The sequence below is a fragment of the Numida meleagris genome, chromosome 5 (genome assembly GCF_002078875.1).
Source record: "Numida meleagris isolate 19003 breed g44 Domestic line chromosome 5, NumMel1.0, whole genome shotgun sequence".
In the NCBI taxonomy this organism is placed as follows: domain Eukaryota; kingdom Metazoa; phylum Chordata; class Aves; order Galliformes; family Numididae; genus Numida; species Numida meleagris.
The window spans coordinates 35,182,469-35,198,634 of NC_034413.1; the positions used below are offsets into that span (position 1 = coordinate 35,182,469).

The 16,166-nt window shown below is 41.3% G+C and overlaps 2 protein-coding genes across 6 annotated transcripts in view; one reads left to right on the forward strand and one right to left on the reverse strand.

Annotated features, from left to right (window-relative positions):
• USP40 (ubiquitin specific peptidase 40) overlaps nt 1-11,401 on the reverse strand; it is a 34,911-nt gene extending 23,510 nt beyond the window's left edge. For all 5 annotated transcript variants that reach the window (XR_002439388.1, XM_021398912.1, XM_021398911.1 and 2 more), the window contains exons 1-8: nt 10,901-11,401; nt 7,465-7,681; nt 6,870-6,937; nt 5,776-5,889; nt 5,075-5,239; nt 4,380-4,526; nt 1,265-1,408; nt 250-378 (exon numbers count right to left, since the gene is read on the reverse strand). Coding sequence is in view for 4 of the 5 variants with exons in the window: in XM_021398912.1 (XP_021254587.1) it covers nt 250-378; nt 1,265-1,408; nt 4,380-4,526; nt 5,075-5,239; nt 5,776-5,889; nt 6,870-6,937; nt 7,465-7,681; nt 10,901-11,386 (1,470 nt within the window). In the remaining variant the exon portion in view is untranslated. The remainder of the gene's footprint in view (nt 1-249; nt 379-1,264; nt 1,409-4,379; nt 4,527-5,074; nt 5,240-5,775; nt 5,890-6,869; nt 6,938-7,464; nt 7,682-10,900) is intronic.
• Nucleotides 7,689-16,166, forward strand: part of LOC110399743 (UDP-glucuronosyltransferase 1-1-like) — a 48,427-nt gene continuing 39,949 nt past the window's right edge. The window contains exons 1-2 of the mRNA XM_021398928.1: nt 7,689-9,690; nt 12,632-13,744. Of these exons, the coding sequence (XP_021254603.1) occupies nt 12,978-13,744 (767 nt within the window). The 5' untranslated portion in view covers nt 7,689-9,690; nt 12,632-12,977. The remainder of the gene's footprint in view (nt 9,691-12,631; nt 13,745-16,166) is intronic.

Here is a 16,166-nt window from a genome sequence, read left to right on the forward strand (position 1 = left end):
GCAGCAGGGATACAATAGCCAGGTACTATGAGAGACAGCAGATCAGAAAGCTACAATTGGCTACAAAATCCTAACAGCTTCCAACCTGAAGAGATGGCACGCTGCCAAAAACTAACCTTCTCAATCAGGTAAAAGACCAAATGCCTCACTAAAGCAGTAATTAATTTGGATGCCCATTTCATTCTCTAGTTCTTAATACTTTTCTGAAATATGAGATACAAGTAAGAAAAATAAACATTTAGGACTTACTTGTAATTGCCAGTTTCCTAATTCATCCACATCTCTGATATAAACATGATAGTGTCCTCCATAGCAGCCACCTTTATGTATAATAACAGAGAAGAGCTCATACATGTACTCTGAATCATCCATTTCAGTCTTCAAAAAGAAAAATAATAACAACAATAATAATATATATCAGCAAGTCTTTCACACAAGGACACTTCTACACCATCAGCATAGCTTCAGATATCTCTCTATGCCTTCGCATGTGCAAAGACTGAAGGGGCCTTTCAGTGTTGTAGAACACAAGTGTGGACCAACACGATTCTGAATAACAGTGGAAATATTAAATGATATTAATAATATTAAAATAATGAAATATTTATGCAAGTAATAGAAGAACCCAGCCTGCTTGTTTATAGCCAACTTATTTTGTTTAAAAGACTAGAGAAAAATGAACATCTAACAAACCAACTGAACAAAAGGCTTCTTCAAATACAAAACATGAGCTGGCATTGCAACATTTCAACTAAAAAAAACCCAAAACCCTCTTCAAGGAGAGTGCATCCATAAAACATATTCTTCACATACTTTAAGGATCAAAAGTTGTCATCAGGCAAAGGAACAGCTCAGTTTATAACCAAAATAGATGTATACTAATTCAATGAGAAACTAGGAAATAAATGAAATAACTGACAAGCACATTTGTAGCTAATTTTATAAATGAGAATACACACGTGTATATATAAGTTATCAGACAATGTTAATACAAAAGTAGATTTAATTTTCTTTCAAGCAAACGTCAGATTAAGTTTTAGGTCATCATTATGCTCTTCCACCTTGTATAGCGAAAAGGTATTTCTTACTCTGTTAGAAAGTGATCTTCTGGAAACATTTTTGCAAAAGCATTGGAACTAGGGACACAGGAAAACCCCACTAAGTTTCTTTAATATCTGGCTTTGACTAAATGCAAAATTAAAGATACCTTGACCTTGAGATATCAGTTCTCTGCTGAAACTTCAACAAATATAACAGTACAAACCTGCTCACAAAAAGGCCTCAGATTTATCTGGATAGGGAAGGTATAGCAACTAGTTTCCTTGTATCGTTCACACTTCTCAAAATCAAAGTTAAATCTCAGGAGCGATACGGTGAGAAAGGGAGGTAACTTATGTAGTTTAGCAGACTGTAACATGATAAAAAAAAGTTATAAGCATATCATCATACAGAATAACCTTGCTATAGTCAACTCTATTACTCTATTTTCTTTACAAGGAGGCAGACAAGACCAGTATTTTTATTACTACATAACTAAAGCAATCAAGATTCTTCCCTTCCATTACAGTCCACACCCTCCATGATCAACAGTCCCATATTTTATCCTGCTATGAAAATGAAGGAGCACACTGCTAAAAAAATCAAGACAGTAATTTCCATCGTCTATAAGTTTTTTGCAAGAAAATTTTCACGAATTTTCTACTGTGAAGCATGTGCTTGCCCATGAAGCCAGACTATGCAGTATTCTTCCAGTAACTCTGCTCTCAGCCCCACACAGCACCTGCCATCACCAGTCCCACACTGCTCCTGGGAGCCCAGAGGAAAAGGACAGGAACTCAACTCCTGCTCAACAGCAGGGTGCTGCAGAACAACACAGCTTCACAGTAGCATTGCCATTCCCAGGCAGACAGTGGGGAACTTTGCACCTGCCACCAGCCACAGAAAAGTCCTCCCAAAACAGCTGTGAACGAAGCCCAATCTACAAACATGGCCTTGCTTCTGCTGCAAGAAAAGGACCTCAGCTGAGGTTGTGGCTCTTACTCTTCCAGCCTTTCTAGGTCACCTCCTCCAGGCATAGCATTGTCCCACACCTGAAGTTCATTCCAGTAACCTCTGAAGAGTCTTCCAGCTCTTTGTGGTTGTGTGACCTCGCTTACAGGTGAGAGCTCACACAAGCAGATGGCTTTCAAATATGGAAGTCAAAAATAATCACATTTGTAACATGAACTAGTTCTGAAAGTTGTGTATTGTTCAGAAAAGAGATCATTCCCACATGTATTTGGCAGCCTGCTGCTGAGTGACTATTAGACTGCTTCTGTGTTCAATTGAAATGGTCTAAAATACATCACTAGAATATATTACTGTGGCCCATTGCTTAAGATATGCCAGACTGATGGAAAAAACAGCCTTGACTAAGATCTGTGGCCTATGATAAATAAGCATGACGCTGTCCCCGATGTATCCTGGAAGACTACAGACACCCACAGAACAATCGAGCAAGAGTTAAAGTCTCATTTTATTTATTTTATATGGTGAGTGGTGAGAAGCTTAAGGCAGGAAAGTCGCAGTCCATTTTAGAAAGGCAGAATCACAGAATCATTTGGATTGGAAAATACCCTTAAGATCAAGTACAACCATCCACCTAACACCTAATTCATTGAGATCAAACAACAAGGTGTGTAAGCACATCAGAAACACTGGTGGAAAGCACAACCAACTACCTTGAATCACCTTTGAACATAAGCACAAATTCAGCGGTCATGCCTCCGAGTCTTCCCAGTGCCTACACCAAACTTTACATTTTCAAAGCCATAACAGAGCCACCCAGGAACACACACAGCTCAAGAAACTCCTACCATTAGGTATTCCATTACTAACAATTATGAAGACTACTTTGCAGCAGAAAGGATTTTGCAGGCTCATCCAAGACTAGAGTGATAATCAGACCATATGATTAAAGTTTGATAAAGTTCTTGAACATGGGGTTCTTCAATGTCTGATTTCTTTAGAGGTCAAGGCAAAAGCAGGTAAGAAATAATATCCAAAGACCCAGAGAATACTGAAGGAAAGGAGGAGTGGTGTTGATAGGTATGGATCATGCTGTCTTTTAAACAAGCTAGGTATGTACATACATTCCCTGTCAGCGTGACTCAGCAGGTAGCTCACTCGCCAGCAGCACTGACTCTCTGTAGGCAACTCTAATCGCGCACATTGCATATGCTGTGCCTGTAGCCCCAGTCATGCTGCCGCTCCACAGCTATGCGACTTCACATTCAAGTTCCAAGTTCCCCTGCCTTGAATGGATGATCAAATTTCAGAAGTAGCCAACTGTTATCTTGCACTCTCCTTGAACTCAGGAAGTTGAACTCAAACGCTTATAGCCAAGTCATGTGAGGCACTGGCAGATCTTCCTGAAGTCCTCTAAGGTACTCATAAACAGCAACTGACCTGAACTTGCCTCTGCACCTTTTCCCTTCCACATTAAACATGATACAAGGTTTGCTCATCCTGATGCAGAACAGTCACCAGAGCGGGACGAAGAGCTTCACTGTTGTGAAGAACAGACAGCATTTCAAAGGCACAGTACACTAGCAGCTGTCTGTGTCTGCTTCCTTTATAGTCTTTTACCAGGAGTAAGAGAAAAAACAAGATTTCTGGTAGAGCCCACGGAGGGAAGCCAGTGGCTTAGCACGTGGCTCAGCTTGCAGAGACAAGACATGATGTGGTGGTGCTTATACCAGAAGTAAGCTGGCAGATGGGAAAGACACAGGTATACGCTGTGAAACCATACACATCCGTTGCCATAGACACTGGAAGACCTGAATAGTTACTTCCATGGGTATACTGTTACCCATCCAAAGCCTCTTGAACATTGCAGCAGATTTTTTCAGTCTGTTAATGCATCACTGCAAGCTGTTCAGTGTCAGAGAAACAATGCAATATCCAAATCAAGAGACCCCATTTCCCCGTGCAAAGCAACAGTTGCTTATTATGCTTCTCTGCCATGGGTGCTCTTCATACAAGAATTTCCATGTAGTTTATTTCATTCTTTCCTTTAGGCCCTAGCTTATCTTTTAGCCTATGGTCTGAAATGCCCAAAGCCAGGTGCAGTAGAAGCATGTCAGTGCAGCAGTACTCTCATAATTACATGCCATCCTATTCACCATTACTTAAAGACTGCAACAACATTCAAGTCAGCAAACGGATCATGTAGCTGCTGAGGTTTAAAATGCAAGTCCATTTTTGGCACGCTCTTGTTACATGCCATGTGATTAAGGATGTAATTTTTTTTATTTTGGGGCTAGAGGGTAGACAGAGCAATGTACGTGAAGTTTCTAACCATTAACAAATCAAACACTGAGAATGACCTGATGCATTACCTTTGAAGCTTCAACAAGTTTATCACAGGCTCCACATTGATACAAGTTCTCATTTTCAAAGTATTCCTCTTCCACATACATGTTCCACAGGGCCTCCTCCAAACCAGCTACACCTTTTACTGCCACTGTTAGGTCTAAGAAATCTTCCTATGCAGGATTACAACAACAACGAGATAATAAGTAGTGTAAATTTAGGGTACATTAGATACTCATCCCTCCTACCATAGAAAATGCAAGCACTCGTTTTGCTTCCGTTAGTGCGGAAAAAAAAAACATCCATCCACACATCCACAGATATTATTTTTTTTTAATTACAAAGAACAGTAAAGCAACGTAAAGATATGTTTTACTGTTGTTACCCCACTGTTCAGCTGTCTGATAACTACATCTATAGGCAGAACTTGTCAACTCAGATGTAATAATACTTGCTGATTTTTAAGCTCATGAGTCACATCTTGATACATGCGGCTTAGAAAATGCCAGCTAAGATTTAGCAATAATCAGTCATGCTCAATTTCCACATGTCTGCAAGTCTGCAGTGCCCTAACCAATACCTAGAATCACTAAGACCACCAGTGACGCTGCAGAAAGATGTAATTTATTTTTTTGGATAGAGCAAGGGGAACAAAAACATTTCAAACATCTTGTTCAAAAGACTGAACAGAAACCTATCCTGGAAAATCCTCTCGCTTTACCTGTCTCTTACTGATATTCTTGCATTCTTTACAAACAATCTGGTTGACAACAGTCCCATGGTACAATCGATTAATAAGGTCATGACCTGAAGTTCCCACAAGGGAAGTCTCCAAAGCACTGAACAGAATCCGATTCAGTTCCTGCACATCATGCTGCCTCATTTCCTGCACAATAAAAAACAAACTCAAAGAAATAAACTAGTGCCATCTGCTTTGTTTATTGCTTAAAAATAACTTACACTATGCAAGCCAGGAACGTGTCTTAATGGTTACTCATGTATTTACTACTTTGAGAAAAACTTACTATTAGTTGTTATTCTTAATTTAGTAATGCTTTCTGTAGTAGTTACAAGTACATAAAATATAACACGAGAAACAGTTTCACCTGGGTAGATTTCACTAAGCTCTAGGATGCATTACACAGAAAACAGAAATTTAAGTAACTAAAGGACAAGTAGCCTAACTAGTATTGAAAAAGCATTCCTGCAAAAACAACGGTACAGCTACTCAAAATATATTTAAAGGAACAACTTTCTCCTGCTGCTGACTGGAAACAACTGACACATACTCCATGTGGAGATATAATGGCATTGAAGAACAGCTGGCCCAATTAATTGCTACCTCCACAGGTTGAAATAATTTAAGCTAGTTATTAAATGTCAGACTTCAATATCAATGGTGCCACAGGTGTCAATTTGTACCTCATTGCTGTTCCAACCAAAGCTCTCAGTAAGGTCTGTTGTAGATGCAGCCTGCTGATCTAAGAGCAGGAGCTGAGCAAATAACCGTTGAAGTTGTAATGGAATTATCCGAACCTAGGGATGAAAAACAAAACACATCCATCAGATCAAAAAGAGTCTTTAAATCAACGACTGAAATAAAATTACGTAATTTAATTAAAACAAACAAAAAAGAACTTCTAATAAACCACCATTATCTATGGCTTTGATAACAGAGATTAATTGATTCTTGTTTAAACATCAGTTCTCAAAAATGCGCAACTCCTCCGTATTCAATACAGTCACGGAACATAAGCTTTGTGATACAGTACGACTATGGATTTAAATTAAGCCACCACCATAGCACAAAAGGACAGCTCTCCTACTTTTCATAATCCTGAAACCTAAGAACTCAGTTACAGACAAGCTGTTCCTTGTTCAGTAAAAAGACTGATGACAAGGCGGAAGGAGAAGGGTCAGCGTCAACAAGCGCTATCAGCTGCCTATTTTTATCTTCAATTTACAAAGAAAATAATATTTCCAAGCAATTAACCATGATGTGCTAACCCAAGGGCTAAAGAATGAAACTAAAGTAGTTCAGCAGAACTGCTGAAGTAGTCAACCTCAGTAGGCACTTTTGAAATAAATACTAAATTCCAGTCCCATAACATTTTTTGTATAGGTGAGCTGTTAAATCTGCAGAATCTCAGTGCAGTCCTCCAGTCTGCACACATTTCATTATTATTTTTATTTTTTACGTGGTGGCAAATCAGTCATAGCACTGTAGCTTTAGTTACAGAGCAGAAAAATATTAAAAGGCACTGTACAAACTTTGGGATCATTTCTGCTTCCACTGAAGAATCTCTACTATCAAATTCAGTGGAAACAGGCTCAGCATCTTACTTTTGAAGCAAAAGCTTATAGTAGTGAAAACTTATATCTGTGTACAAAAAGGATTTCAACCAACCAGTCTTTCAGTATCAAAGTTAGGCTTTCATTCACCCTCATGAAAATATTGTTTCAAACCATACAGATCAACACTGAACAGTGACAAAATACAAGAAAACTTTAAATACTTTTGCATCTGGTTTGCCAACATCATCTAGAGTCCCAAGTTCTTCGGGTCCTAGAGAGAACAGTGCCTCTGCAATAGTAAAGAGAAGTGCCATATTAAGGAAAAAAAGGTGAAGTCTTTTCCTTGAAGATTTACTTTGTTACAGTTGTTAAGTATTATTATGGTATTCTTTTTGTCAAATTAAAACAATATGCAACATCTCAACATCATTCATCATTAAATTTGGTTCAAGCTAAAAAGCACATGTAAACATGGGGATGTTTAGACGGCAAAATACTGATTCCTTCCAAGAATTGTAGCGGTTGCATTAAAACATAAATGGCATGTTATGGGGAGCAACGGCCTCTCTTATTTTCACAAGCAGTAAACGTCTAAGAAGATACAATGCATACAACAGTTATATTTTGTGTAGAAGCGACAATACTAATTCTAGAGACTAAAAACGGATTACTCTATAATAACTCATATGAATTGAACTGAAATAAAACAGTTCCTGAAAACATGTTTGTGGTGCTCCTTTAATAAAACATTAGAAATGCAAGTCACTACAAAATTGCAATTCAAAGATTGCTTAAAGAAGATTCTGAACACAGTACCTCTGAATTCTGGAGTGAAAAGCAGAGTCTGCAAAAGGGAATTGAGGTAGCAGGTCCCACCTTGATTTTTGATACCGCTAAGATTGGTAAAATCCCGGGGAGCTGGAAGCTCAGAATCTTTGGGCTTTGATTTCTTCCCTTTTCCAAAATGATTGTTTGAAATAAAGGAAAAATCCTCTTCAAATAAGTCCCCAAACATCGCGAAAACAAAACAGTCCTTTAAAAATACAAAATAATCTATTTACTATGAAAAATGCAATTGAATCCACTTTCCTCAAATCCTCAAAGTGGAACCTTTCAGTCCCAACTGTCAAATTTGCTTATACCTTTTTAAAAACCTTATTCTGTTCATTCTAAAAATGAACATCAGATCCACACATAAACATACATTAGCGTAACAAAAAAGGGTGAATTAAAAGCATTTATCTCAACAAGCTTTTAACTAGAATCAACTTTACCACATTTCAATCTTGCATCAGCACAAATATGAATACCAAAATAAGCAGGTTCTTCTAAACACCTAGTATTTACTAGTTTCCAAGGTACTTATTGCAGGAAATTTACGTAAGTTCCCCAAAATTTGTGAATACGCCTGCACTGTGTCTCTCAATAAATCCACATACACATGAAATCTGTCTCTAGCTAGTTCAGATGGGAGGAGTGCAGTAAGTAGGCAAAAATACAGTAATGTTTTAGCAAAATATTTTCTTCACCTCCAGATGTTGAGAGAGCCAGAAACTCCATGGCAAAGAAACTTAAATTTTTGTGAGTTTTTTTTCAGTCTTTTTGGTAGCTCTGTGATCTTCTCATGTGTAACAAGATCGCTCACCTCAATCCCTTTTGTTTTGTACTTGCCACTCCCTTGTTTCACCTGGCGTGCTGCAATATTTGTTTTAGAAATGAATTATCCATGAATTATACTGAAGCGTTGAATAATCATTCCATATCTACCTTAACTCCACTTGCAATTTTATGGTTTTTTATCATTCCTCCAAAAGCCTCTACAGTTCTGTATCCATTTTTACAACTGAGCCTGTCCTCCATCTTCCGTTATTCTTATAAAGTTCTAGAGGTGTGCAACCCACTATAGCTAAATAAGTGTTGTTTTGTTCTTCTTCAACCACTGAACATTAAACTTTTTAAGAAGTGTTTTGATTTGTTGTTTTTTTTTTTTAATCATCCCAGAGTCTCACTCCTGCATATTCACTTCAAACCCTGCCACTGTGCACACACGTTGTAAGTTGTGATTGTCTCTATGCCAGGATGCACTTCTTTTGACTCACCTACTATTAGTGTTATCAGCTATTGCATCAGCTTCTTAGTAGCTTGAGGACTTTAAAACTTCACTAATGGCACTGGTCTTTACTGCTACATATTAGCAGATTTCACAAGAAAAATTAATCACTTCAGAATTCACTATTTTTTTTTTTTACCAAGAGATTACATGCTGACCCATAAAAAAAATGGCCCTAGAAAAGAGACACAGAAACCATCCCTTACTCCCCTCTGTGAGGGTTCATCTTCAGTTTCCTATCTTTTAATTGATTATTCAATCAAGAAAAAACTTTCTTGTTCTCTTGTGTCAGCTTACTTTCTTAAACAGCCTTCAATGGCAAACCTTTCTGAATATCTTTGTAAAAACCCAAATGTAGTCTAGAGCTCCCCACTCAACCAGCTGCTAGTTCTTGAGGTATCTGACAAAACTCTTTTTATAAAATACCATTACATTAAGTAATTTTAGTCCTTTTGCCTATTTTTTTATGCAAAAGGTTATGCTCTGAGAAGCTGACTACGAAGCAGCATGGAAATGTTCCCTCTACTTGTTTTATAACACTTCGTTAGCACTTCATACAACGCATATCTACTTAAAAATTCCTTCAAAAATAAAATCATGCAGTTGGAGTTGGAATAATGTATACGTATAGGAGATAAACTTTCTTTGCAACATGTTTTTCTCCTCTGAATGTAGCTCTAACACCTTGATCTCACCTCCCATGCTTCAAGACATGACTGATAAAGTTGAGCATCCTTCTCAGCCTTCATCTATTTTACAGTAGGTGTGTCGTAGTTACCATTTAACCACACAAAGATTATGACTCATACTGTCCTCATGCGAACACATACTCTGATCCTAACAGGTTTGCTCACCATAAAAGCACACACACTTGTGAAGCAATAACCACCTCACTACTGGCTTGAGCACCCATCACCACTCCAGCGGAGCAGGTAAGTGGGACAGTGCCAAACCCTCCCTCACTCCTTGTTTCAGGACCGTAAAAGCATTACTGTATCTTAGTATCAACTGGGATGGAATTGTTTTCTTCAGAGTGCCTGGTACTATGCTATGTTTTGGTTCTAGGAGAAAAATGATGTCAATAACACACCAATGTTTATAGCTGCTGCTAAGCAGCGTGGTACAGAGCCAAGACCATTTGCAGTAAAGGGTCCAAGGAGCTGGGAGGGAACAGAATTAGGACTTAGCTGACTTAGTTATTAGCTGACTTAAAACTGCCCAATGCGATATTTCATACCATATGGCCTCAAGCAAAAGGAGTTCTGAAGGAGGAGGGAGTTCATCTCTCTCTCCTCCACTGCTTGGGGGCTAACTGGGCATTGGTCAGAGGGTGGTGAGCAATTGCTTGTGCATTACTTGTTATATACATTCATATACACACACACACACACATATATAGCAGTAACTATTATCCTTTTCTCAATCTTAGTAAATAGTTTTATCTCAACCCATGAGTTCTATTTTGATTTTATTTTCCCCCCCAACTCTCTCCCCCACCCCACCGGGAAGCAGGGAAATGAAAGACTGTGTGGTGCTGAGCCACCCACTGGCTTAAACCACAACATGCTACCAGCACCTTCCTTCCCTTAAAAGTCATAAGATACAGATTAGAAACATAAAATTACAGCATGGCTTGGAAGGGACCTTACAGCCCATCTAGTTCCAGCTAGGTGGGGTTTGGAGCTGGTTGCCAACAAAGATGGTTGCCCAGGCCCCAACCAACCTGGCCTTGAATGGCTCCAGGGTCAGGGCACTCACAGCTTCACTAGCACAGCCTGTGCCAGTGCCTTACCACCTGCTGAGTAGATAATTGCTTCCTAATATCTAATCTAGCCCTCCCCTCTTTTAGTTTAAAGCTATTCCCCCCTGTCCTATTGCTATCAAACCTCGTGAAGCCAGTCTCCCACCTGTTTATAAGCTCCCTTCAAGCACTGGAAGGCTGCAGCGAGGTCTCCCCGGAGCCTCCTATTCCCCAGGCTGAACACCCCCAGACTCCTCAGCCCACACACATAACAAAAATTATTTTCAGCTCTTTTAGAAAGGCTCTCTGCTTCAAAGCCCCCACAAGGACCCCGCCCAAAGCTGGGAAAGCCCGAGAACAGAGACCCCAAGCCCCTGCGAGACCCCACCCCACCCCCTCACCTCTGCCGGCAGCCTCCCACTTCGGCTCAGCCGCCTCTTCCCCTCACCGGCTACACCCCTGCCAACACCCGGCTCCGGCTGCACTCCGCCAGGCAGCTGCGGCAGCTCTCCACTCGGCCTTCCCTCGATTCCGGCAGGAAAGAGTCCTGATCCACGCCGCTCAAAGCACGCAAAAGACCCCAAGCCGCCGCCCTGCTGCCGCCGCCATGCTTGTTTTGGCGCCGCGCAGAGCGCGCCGAGACGCCGGCCGCCGCCAGGCCTGCTGGGAGATGGAGTCCGCTGCCGCGGCTCCGGGTAACGCGGGATGTAGCAGCGAGCGCAGGGTGGAGATCTCGCCGCTGGGATTTCTGGTGGCCCGGCCAACAATGCGGGAAGAGCAGCGTCCTCTTTCAAACCTAAATGCGTGCAGACGTTCGCTCTGTGAAACAGTGCCGCTCTAACATACCCCCAGGCACGGAGTGACCTGGCAGGCGCTTCACTCGCCATCAGCGCTGGTTCTGTGTTGTCATGGATTCCCTACGCCCTGCTAGGGCCTGCCAGCACAGCTCCCCTCCCCAAGGTTCTCCGTAGAGAATCATAGAATGGCTTAGGTTGGAAGGGACTTCCATCTAATCCCAACCCCTCTGCTCTGGGTGAGGCTGCACCCACCACATCAGGCTGCCCAGGGCCCCATCCAGCCCAGCCTTGAATCTCCCCAGGAATGGGGCACCCACAGCAGCCTGTACCAGTGCATTACTGCCCCCTGAGTACACAGTTCCTTTCTAACATCTAACCTAAATTTCTTGTCTCTTAGTTTAAAGCCATTCCCCCTGTCCTATCACTACTGGAGTCAAAACGGCCCAAAAGTGTGCATCAGCAGATGAAAGACAATTCCTCCTCTGTCATGTCTCATCTATGTCCCTTCCCAGTCAAGCCTGCAGTTCCTTGTGTAGACAAATCAATTTAAGAGGTAACCAGCTGTTTTCCTGCATTGCCTTGAACCCAGAAAAGATTCACTCATAAAAAAACCATTGCCAGATAATCAAGCTAAATAAGTGAGACACAGGCAAACTAGCAGACACATAGAAGCTCCCCTAAGGTACTGATTAACTTCTCTTGTCCTAAGTTTAACTTCGCACCCCTTACCTTCCTCATTCGCGATGTTGAAAATTTGGGATATTCCGATCATCATGCTGCAGCTGAGAGTCAACAGAGGAAGCCAAAGGGAGGGCACGGCATTTCCCTGGTAGAACACAGAGCTGCTCTCTGCTCTTTATCTAACAATCAAGTCTGATAGCTGGGCCCATATGTAAGTCTCTTTTGAGTCCAAGCCATAGAGGGAGTAGACCTTTACACATATTTTGTACAACATGTTATATCTGATCTCTACTTGATATATGGACAATTGGTGAGGAGCTTTCAGCTGCATAACAGAAGTTTCATGGCCATTTCCTAGACTGTGAAGAAACTGCATCAATCTTTGGAAGCAAGATTCTGGACTTGAAACACAGATCTCTGCTTCACACGCCAGACTAGTCTCTCTCAATGTCTCTTCTTAGTGTTATATTATAGGCTGTAGGGCTACTCCCTTCCTGGTAGCTCAAAAGACTTTGCTGATCTCACCTTAGCCCTTAATATAACATTCTACTGTTCCGTCTTCAGAGAAATTCACTGAACATCTGTGTATCCAACCATAATCAAATGTGTTGAGGCTCTTTTCATTTGTTGTTGTATTGTGTGAATTCTTTTCAGCAAACTTGCCTTCCTTTACCCTGACCATAAGACATCAATGATCAAGACAAATGTTTTAGGAAGACTGGGATGTTGACGAGCTAGTACTTCAATGAGCACTGAAGAACTCCAATGGCTCAACACAGTAAAGGGTCACAAAATTTGACTTCACAAGTAACTAAAAAAAAAGGCAACAATAATGCACAGATCTGAGCAGTAAAACATTAACTAGAATATAACTACAAAACAGCACAGCTCAGCAATCACTGAGCTCCAATCCATTCGCATCCTATAAAAGCATATTCAAGCTACAGCCTGGCAGAGGAGAGGGAGACGCTTTCACAGTCAGTACTCTGTCCATGGGAAAATGACTTTGCGGCTTTGCTATGCACTTGCTGCCGGGATTTTTATCCTCCTTGTTCTTGGCCGCTCTGAAGGAGGGAAACTCCTGGTGGTGCCCATGGTTGGAAGCCACTGGCTAAGCATGAAGGAAGTAGCTCACAAGCTGGCCGAGAGGGGACATGAAGTGGTGATGCTCAAACCAGAAGTAAGCTGGCAGATGGGAGAGACACAAAAACATGCATACACTGTGAAAACGTACCCAGTGTCTACGAAGTTAGAAGAACTGGATAATGCCTTTCAGCTGTATCTTGCTACTCACCTGAAGGGACTACCATTCCCACTGAATGTTCTTGCACTCTACAATGTCTACACATATCTTTTCGAATCCTTCTATCTTCAGTGCAGGGAATTGTTCAGCAGCACGGAAACACTGCAGTATTTGAATCAAAGCAGCTTCGATGCAATCCTCACAGACCCTGTTTTTATGTGTGGAGCAACGCTTGCTAATTACCTTTCACTTCCATTTGTGTTCTTCATGAGAGGATTACCTTGCAATCTACACTTTGAAGCAGCACAGTGCCCAAGCCCTCTGTCATATGTCCCGAGAACATTTTCATTCAACTCAGACCAGATGACATTTTTCCAGAGAGTGGAAAATGCACTGATTTCACTCCTGGAGCGTTTTTACTGTAATGGTTACTATCGAGCTGCAATACAGCTTTCCTCTGAAGTTCTTCAGAGGGATGTATCCCTTATAGACCTCCTGAACTCTGCTTCTATTTCACTAATGAGGTTTGACTTTGTGTTTGAGTATCCCAGACCGGTGATGCCCAATATGGTCTTCATTGGAGGTATAAACTGTGCTCAGAAGGAACCACTGCCTAAGGTATGTTCTTTTTCTCAAATTACACATTTCCCAACAAAATGTAATTTCATGTCTTGTGGACGTTTAGTGGCCATGATATTCTTTTTCTTTCCAAAATATTTTAATATAACTGTTTCTTGGGATTTTTTTTCATGGTCTGAAATGGAGGCAGGTGACTGTTGTTTGAATTAATGTTTTCAGAGAAATCCAACAAAAGTTTGACTTCATCTGCCAGATGCTGTCCTTGGTGAATATATGCTATTCTTCCGTCAGATGCATTTTTCGTTTCATCTTCATGGAGTGTAGCACATATTTCTTTCATCAGAAGGATGAAATATATTTAATTAATTCAAAAACTAATTTTTAATTAATTTGTGTGGTTTCTATTTTCATAGTGGAAGCTTTCCTAACTGGCTAATCATTTTTTGTATGTGTTTCCTGACGCTGACTTTTATCAGAATTGCTCTGTAGGAGTATTAAAGATGGTCCATCTAGTTAAAACAAGTAATAACATTACACATTTCCTAGTAGTCATGGAGGAGGACACCTATTTCTTTCCTGTGATATTTCCTCCACACTTCTGAAGTGGTATTCTTCACACCTTCTTCACATGGTATCACTACATAACTGCACTACAGTTTCTCTGAGTTGAATTTCTTTTCCGTCTTCATTTATATTCTTTGATGGGTTTATTCAGGTCCCACTGAACTTCACCAATGCACATAAAAAATAAGCTGATTACAAAAATTTTCTTGTGTTCGACTCAAAACACTGGCACTTACTTATTTTAGATTTTAGAGGTACCATGGCATGTTCTCACTGATTGCATGACACATCTTTTATATCCTTTTATGTGCTCAGACTAGATGATCTTGGAGGTCTTTTCCAACGTTGGTAATTCTATGACTCTATGAAGGTCTCAGATCTGCAAACAGTTTGTAGCTTGCTGTTTTCCAAAGGAGTGTAACTGTTCTCCCTGTATTTTATACCTAGTTCCTCCTATCTTCAGAATGATGTTTGTCACTGAGTGGAAATCATCATGCATCTTTAAAAACCTTGTGTATTCCTCCTGTCTTCACTCTGGCTATATTTTCTAAGGAAAATGGTAGAATTTGTCCTATTTTGCTAGTACAGCACCCTGCAGCGAAGCAATAATGCATTAGAGTGTAAACATGCAAATAAGTCGTGTGTATCCATACACAGATGTAAGCTCGGTGTTGATCACTACTGTTCAGAAATATAATCGTGATAAGAATAGATAGTTCTCTGAAACCCAGTAGCCTGTTGCTCTAAAGATAAGAGAATGGAAGGCTGGGATGACCTAGTTACAGGACAAATTTGTGTAGGAAAATACCTAAAGCGATGTGTACTACAAAGGCACGGAGTTTGGTTCAGGAGCTCCCTGGTCACTCTTGCTGGAGCCTGGGAGGCTATTCTGTATATGGATTGTTACTGCTTTCTTACAGCACTACCTGATGTCCAGTGTCAGTGCTGGATAACCAGGTTCATTTTGGCATCTACCAACTTGCTTTAATCCTTATGCGTGACACATTAGCAGCAAAAAACACTGAATTCCATTGCAGAAAGATTCCCGCTGACTAAATGTACAAGCCTATGACATCAAAATGCATTAGAATCCTAGAATGTCCCAAGCTGGAAGGAACCTGTAAGGATCATCGAGTCCAACTCCTGGCTCCACAGAAGACCTTTCAAAACCCAATCCCTACGGCTGAGAGTGGTGTCCCAACGCCCCCTGAGCTCCGGCAGCTCGGGGCCTTACCCGCTGCCTGGGGAACTGCTCCATGCCCACTACCCTCTGGGGCAGAGCCTTCTCCCAACCCACACCTGCCCCACCCCTTACACAGCTCCATGCCGTTCCCTCAGGCCCTGTCCCTGTCACCAGAGAGCAGAGCTCAGCGCTGCCCCTCTGCTCCCTGTGAGGAGGTGCAGACTGCCATGAGGAGCAGTGGGCTGCCATGAGGCGTCCCCTCATGTCCCCTTCTCAGAGCTCTACAAGGAGACCTCAGCCACTCCTCATACATCTTCCCCTCATGTCCACTCACTCAGGTATTGGAGCAACCTTTTTCTGCTTGTTAAACCAGGAGCATAGGAGTGTTGGCAGTTGGCTAGGAGTAATTATATTACACTCATTACAAATGGAGGGCCATCACGTCATGTAATCCAAGCAGTGTTTCTGGACATCCGTTCTGTGGATGCATTCCCGTCATGGGTTCCCAGGTACGGTGGAGTATGATGTCAGTAAATGTCCAAGTCCAGTTTCTTCTACCCCAAGAAGCTCTATCAGCTACACAAACCACATGGCAGTCTCCCTGTGGGTGCTCATCCCAC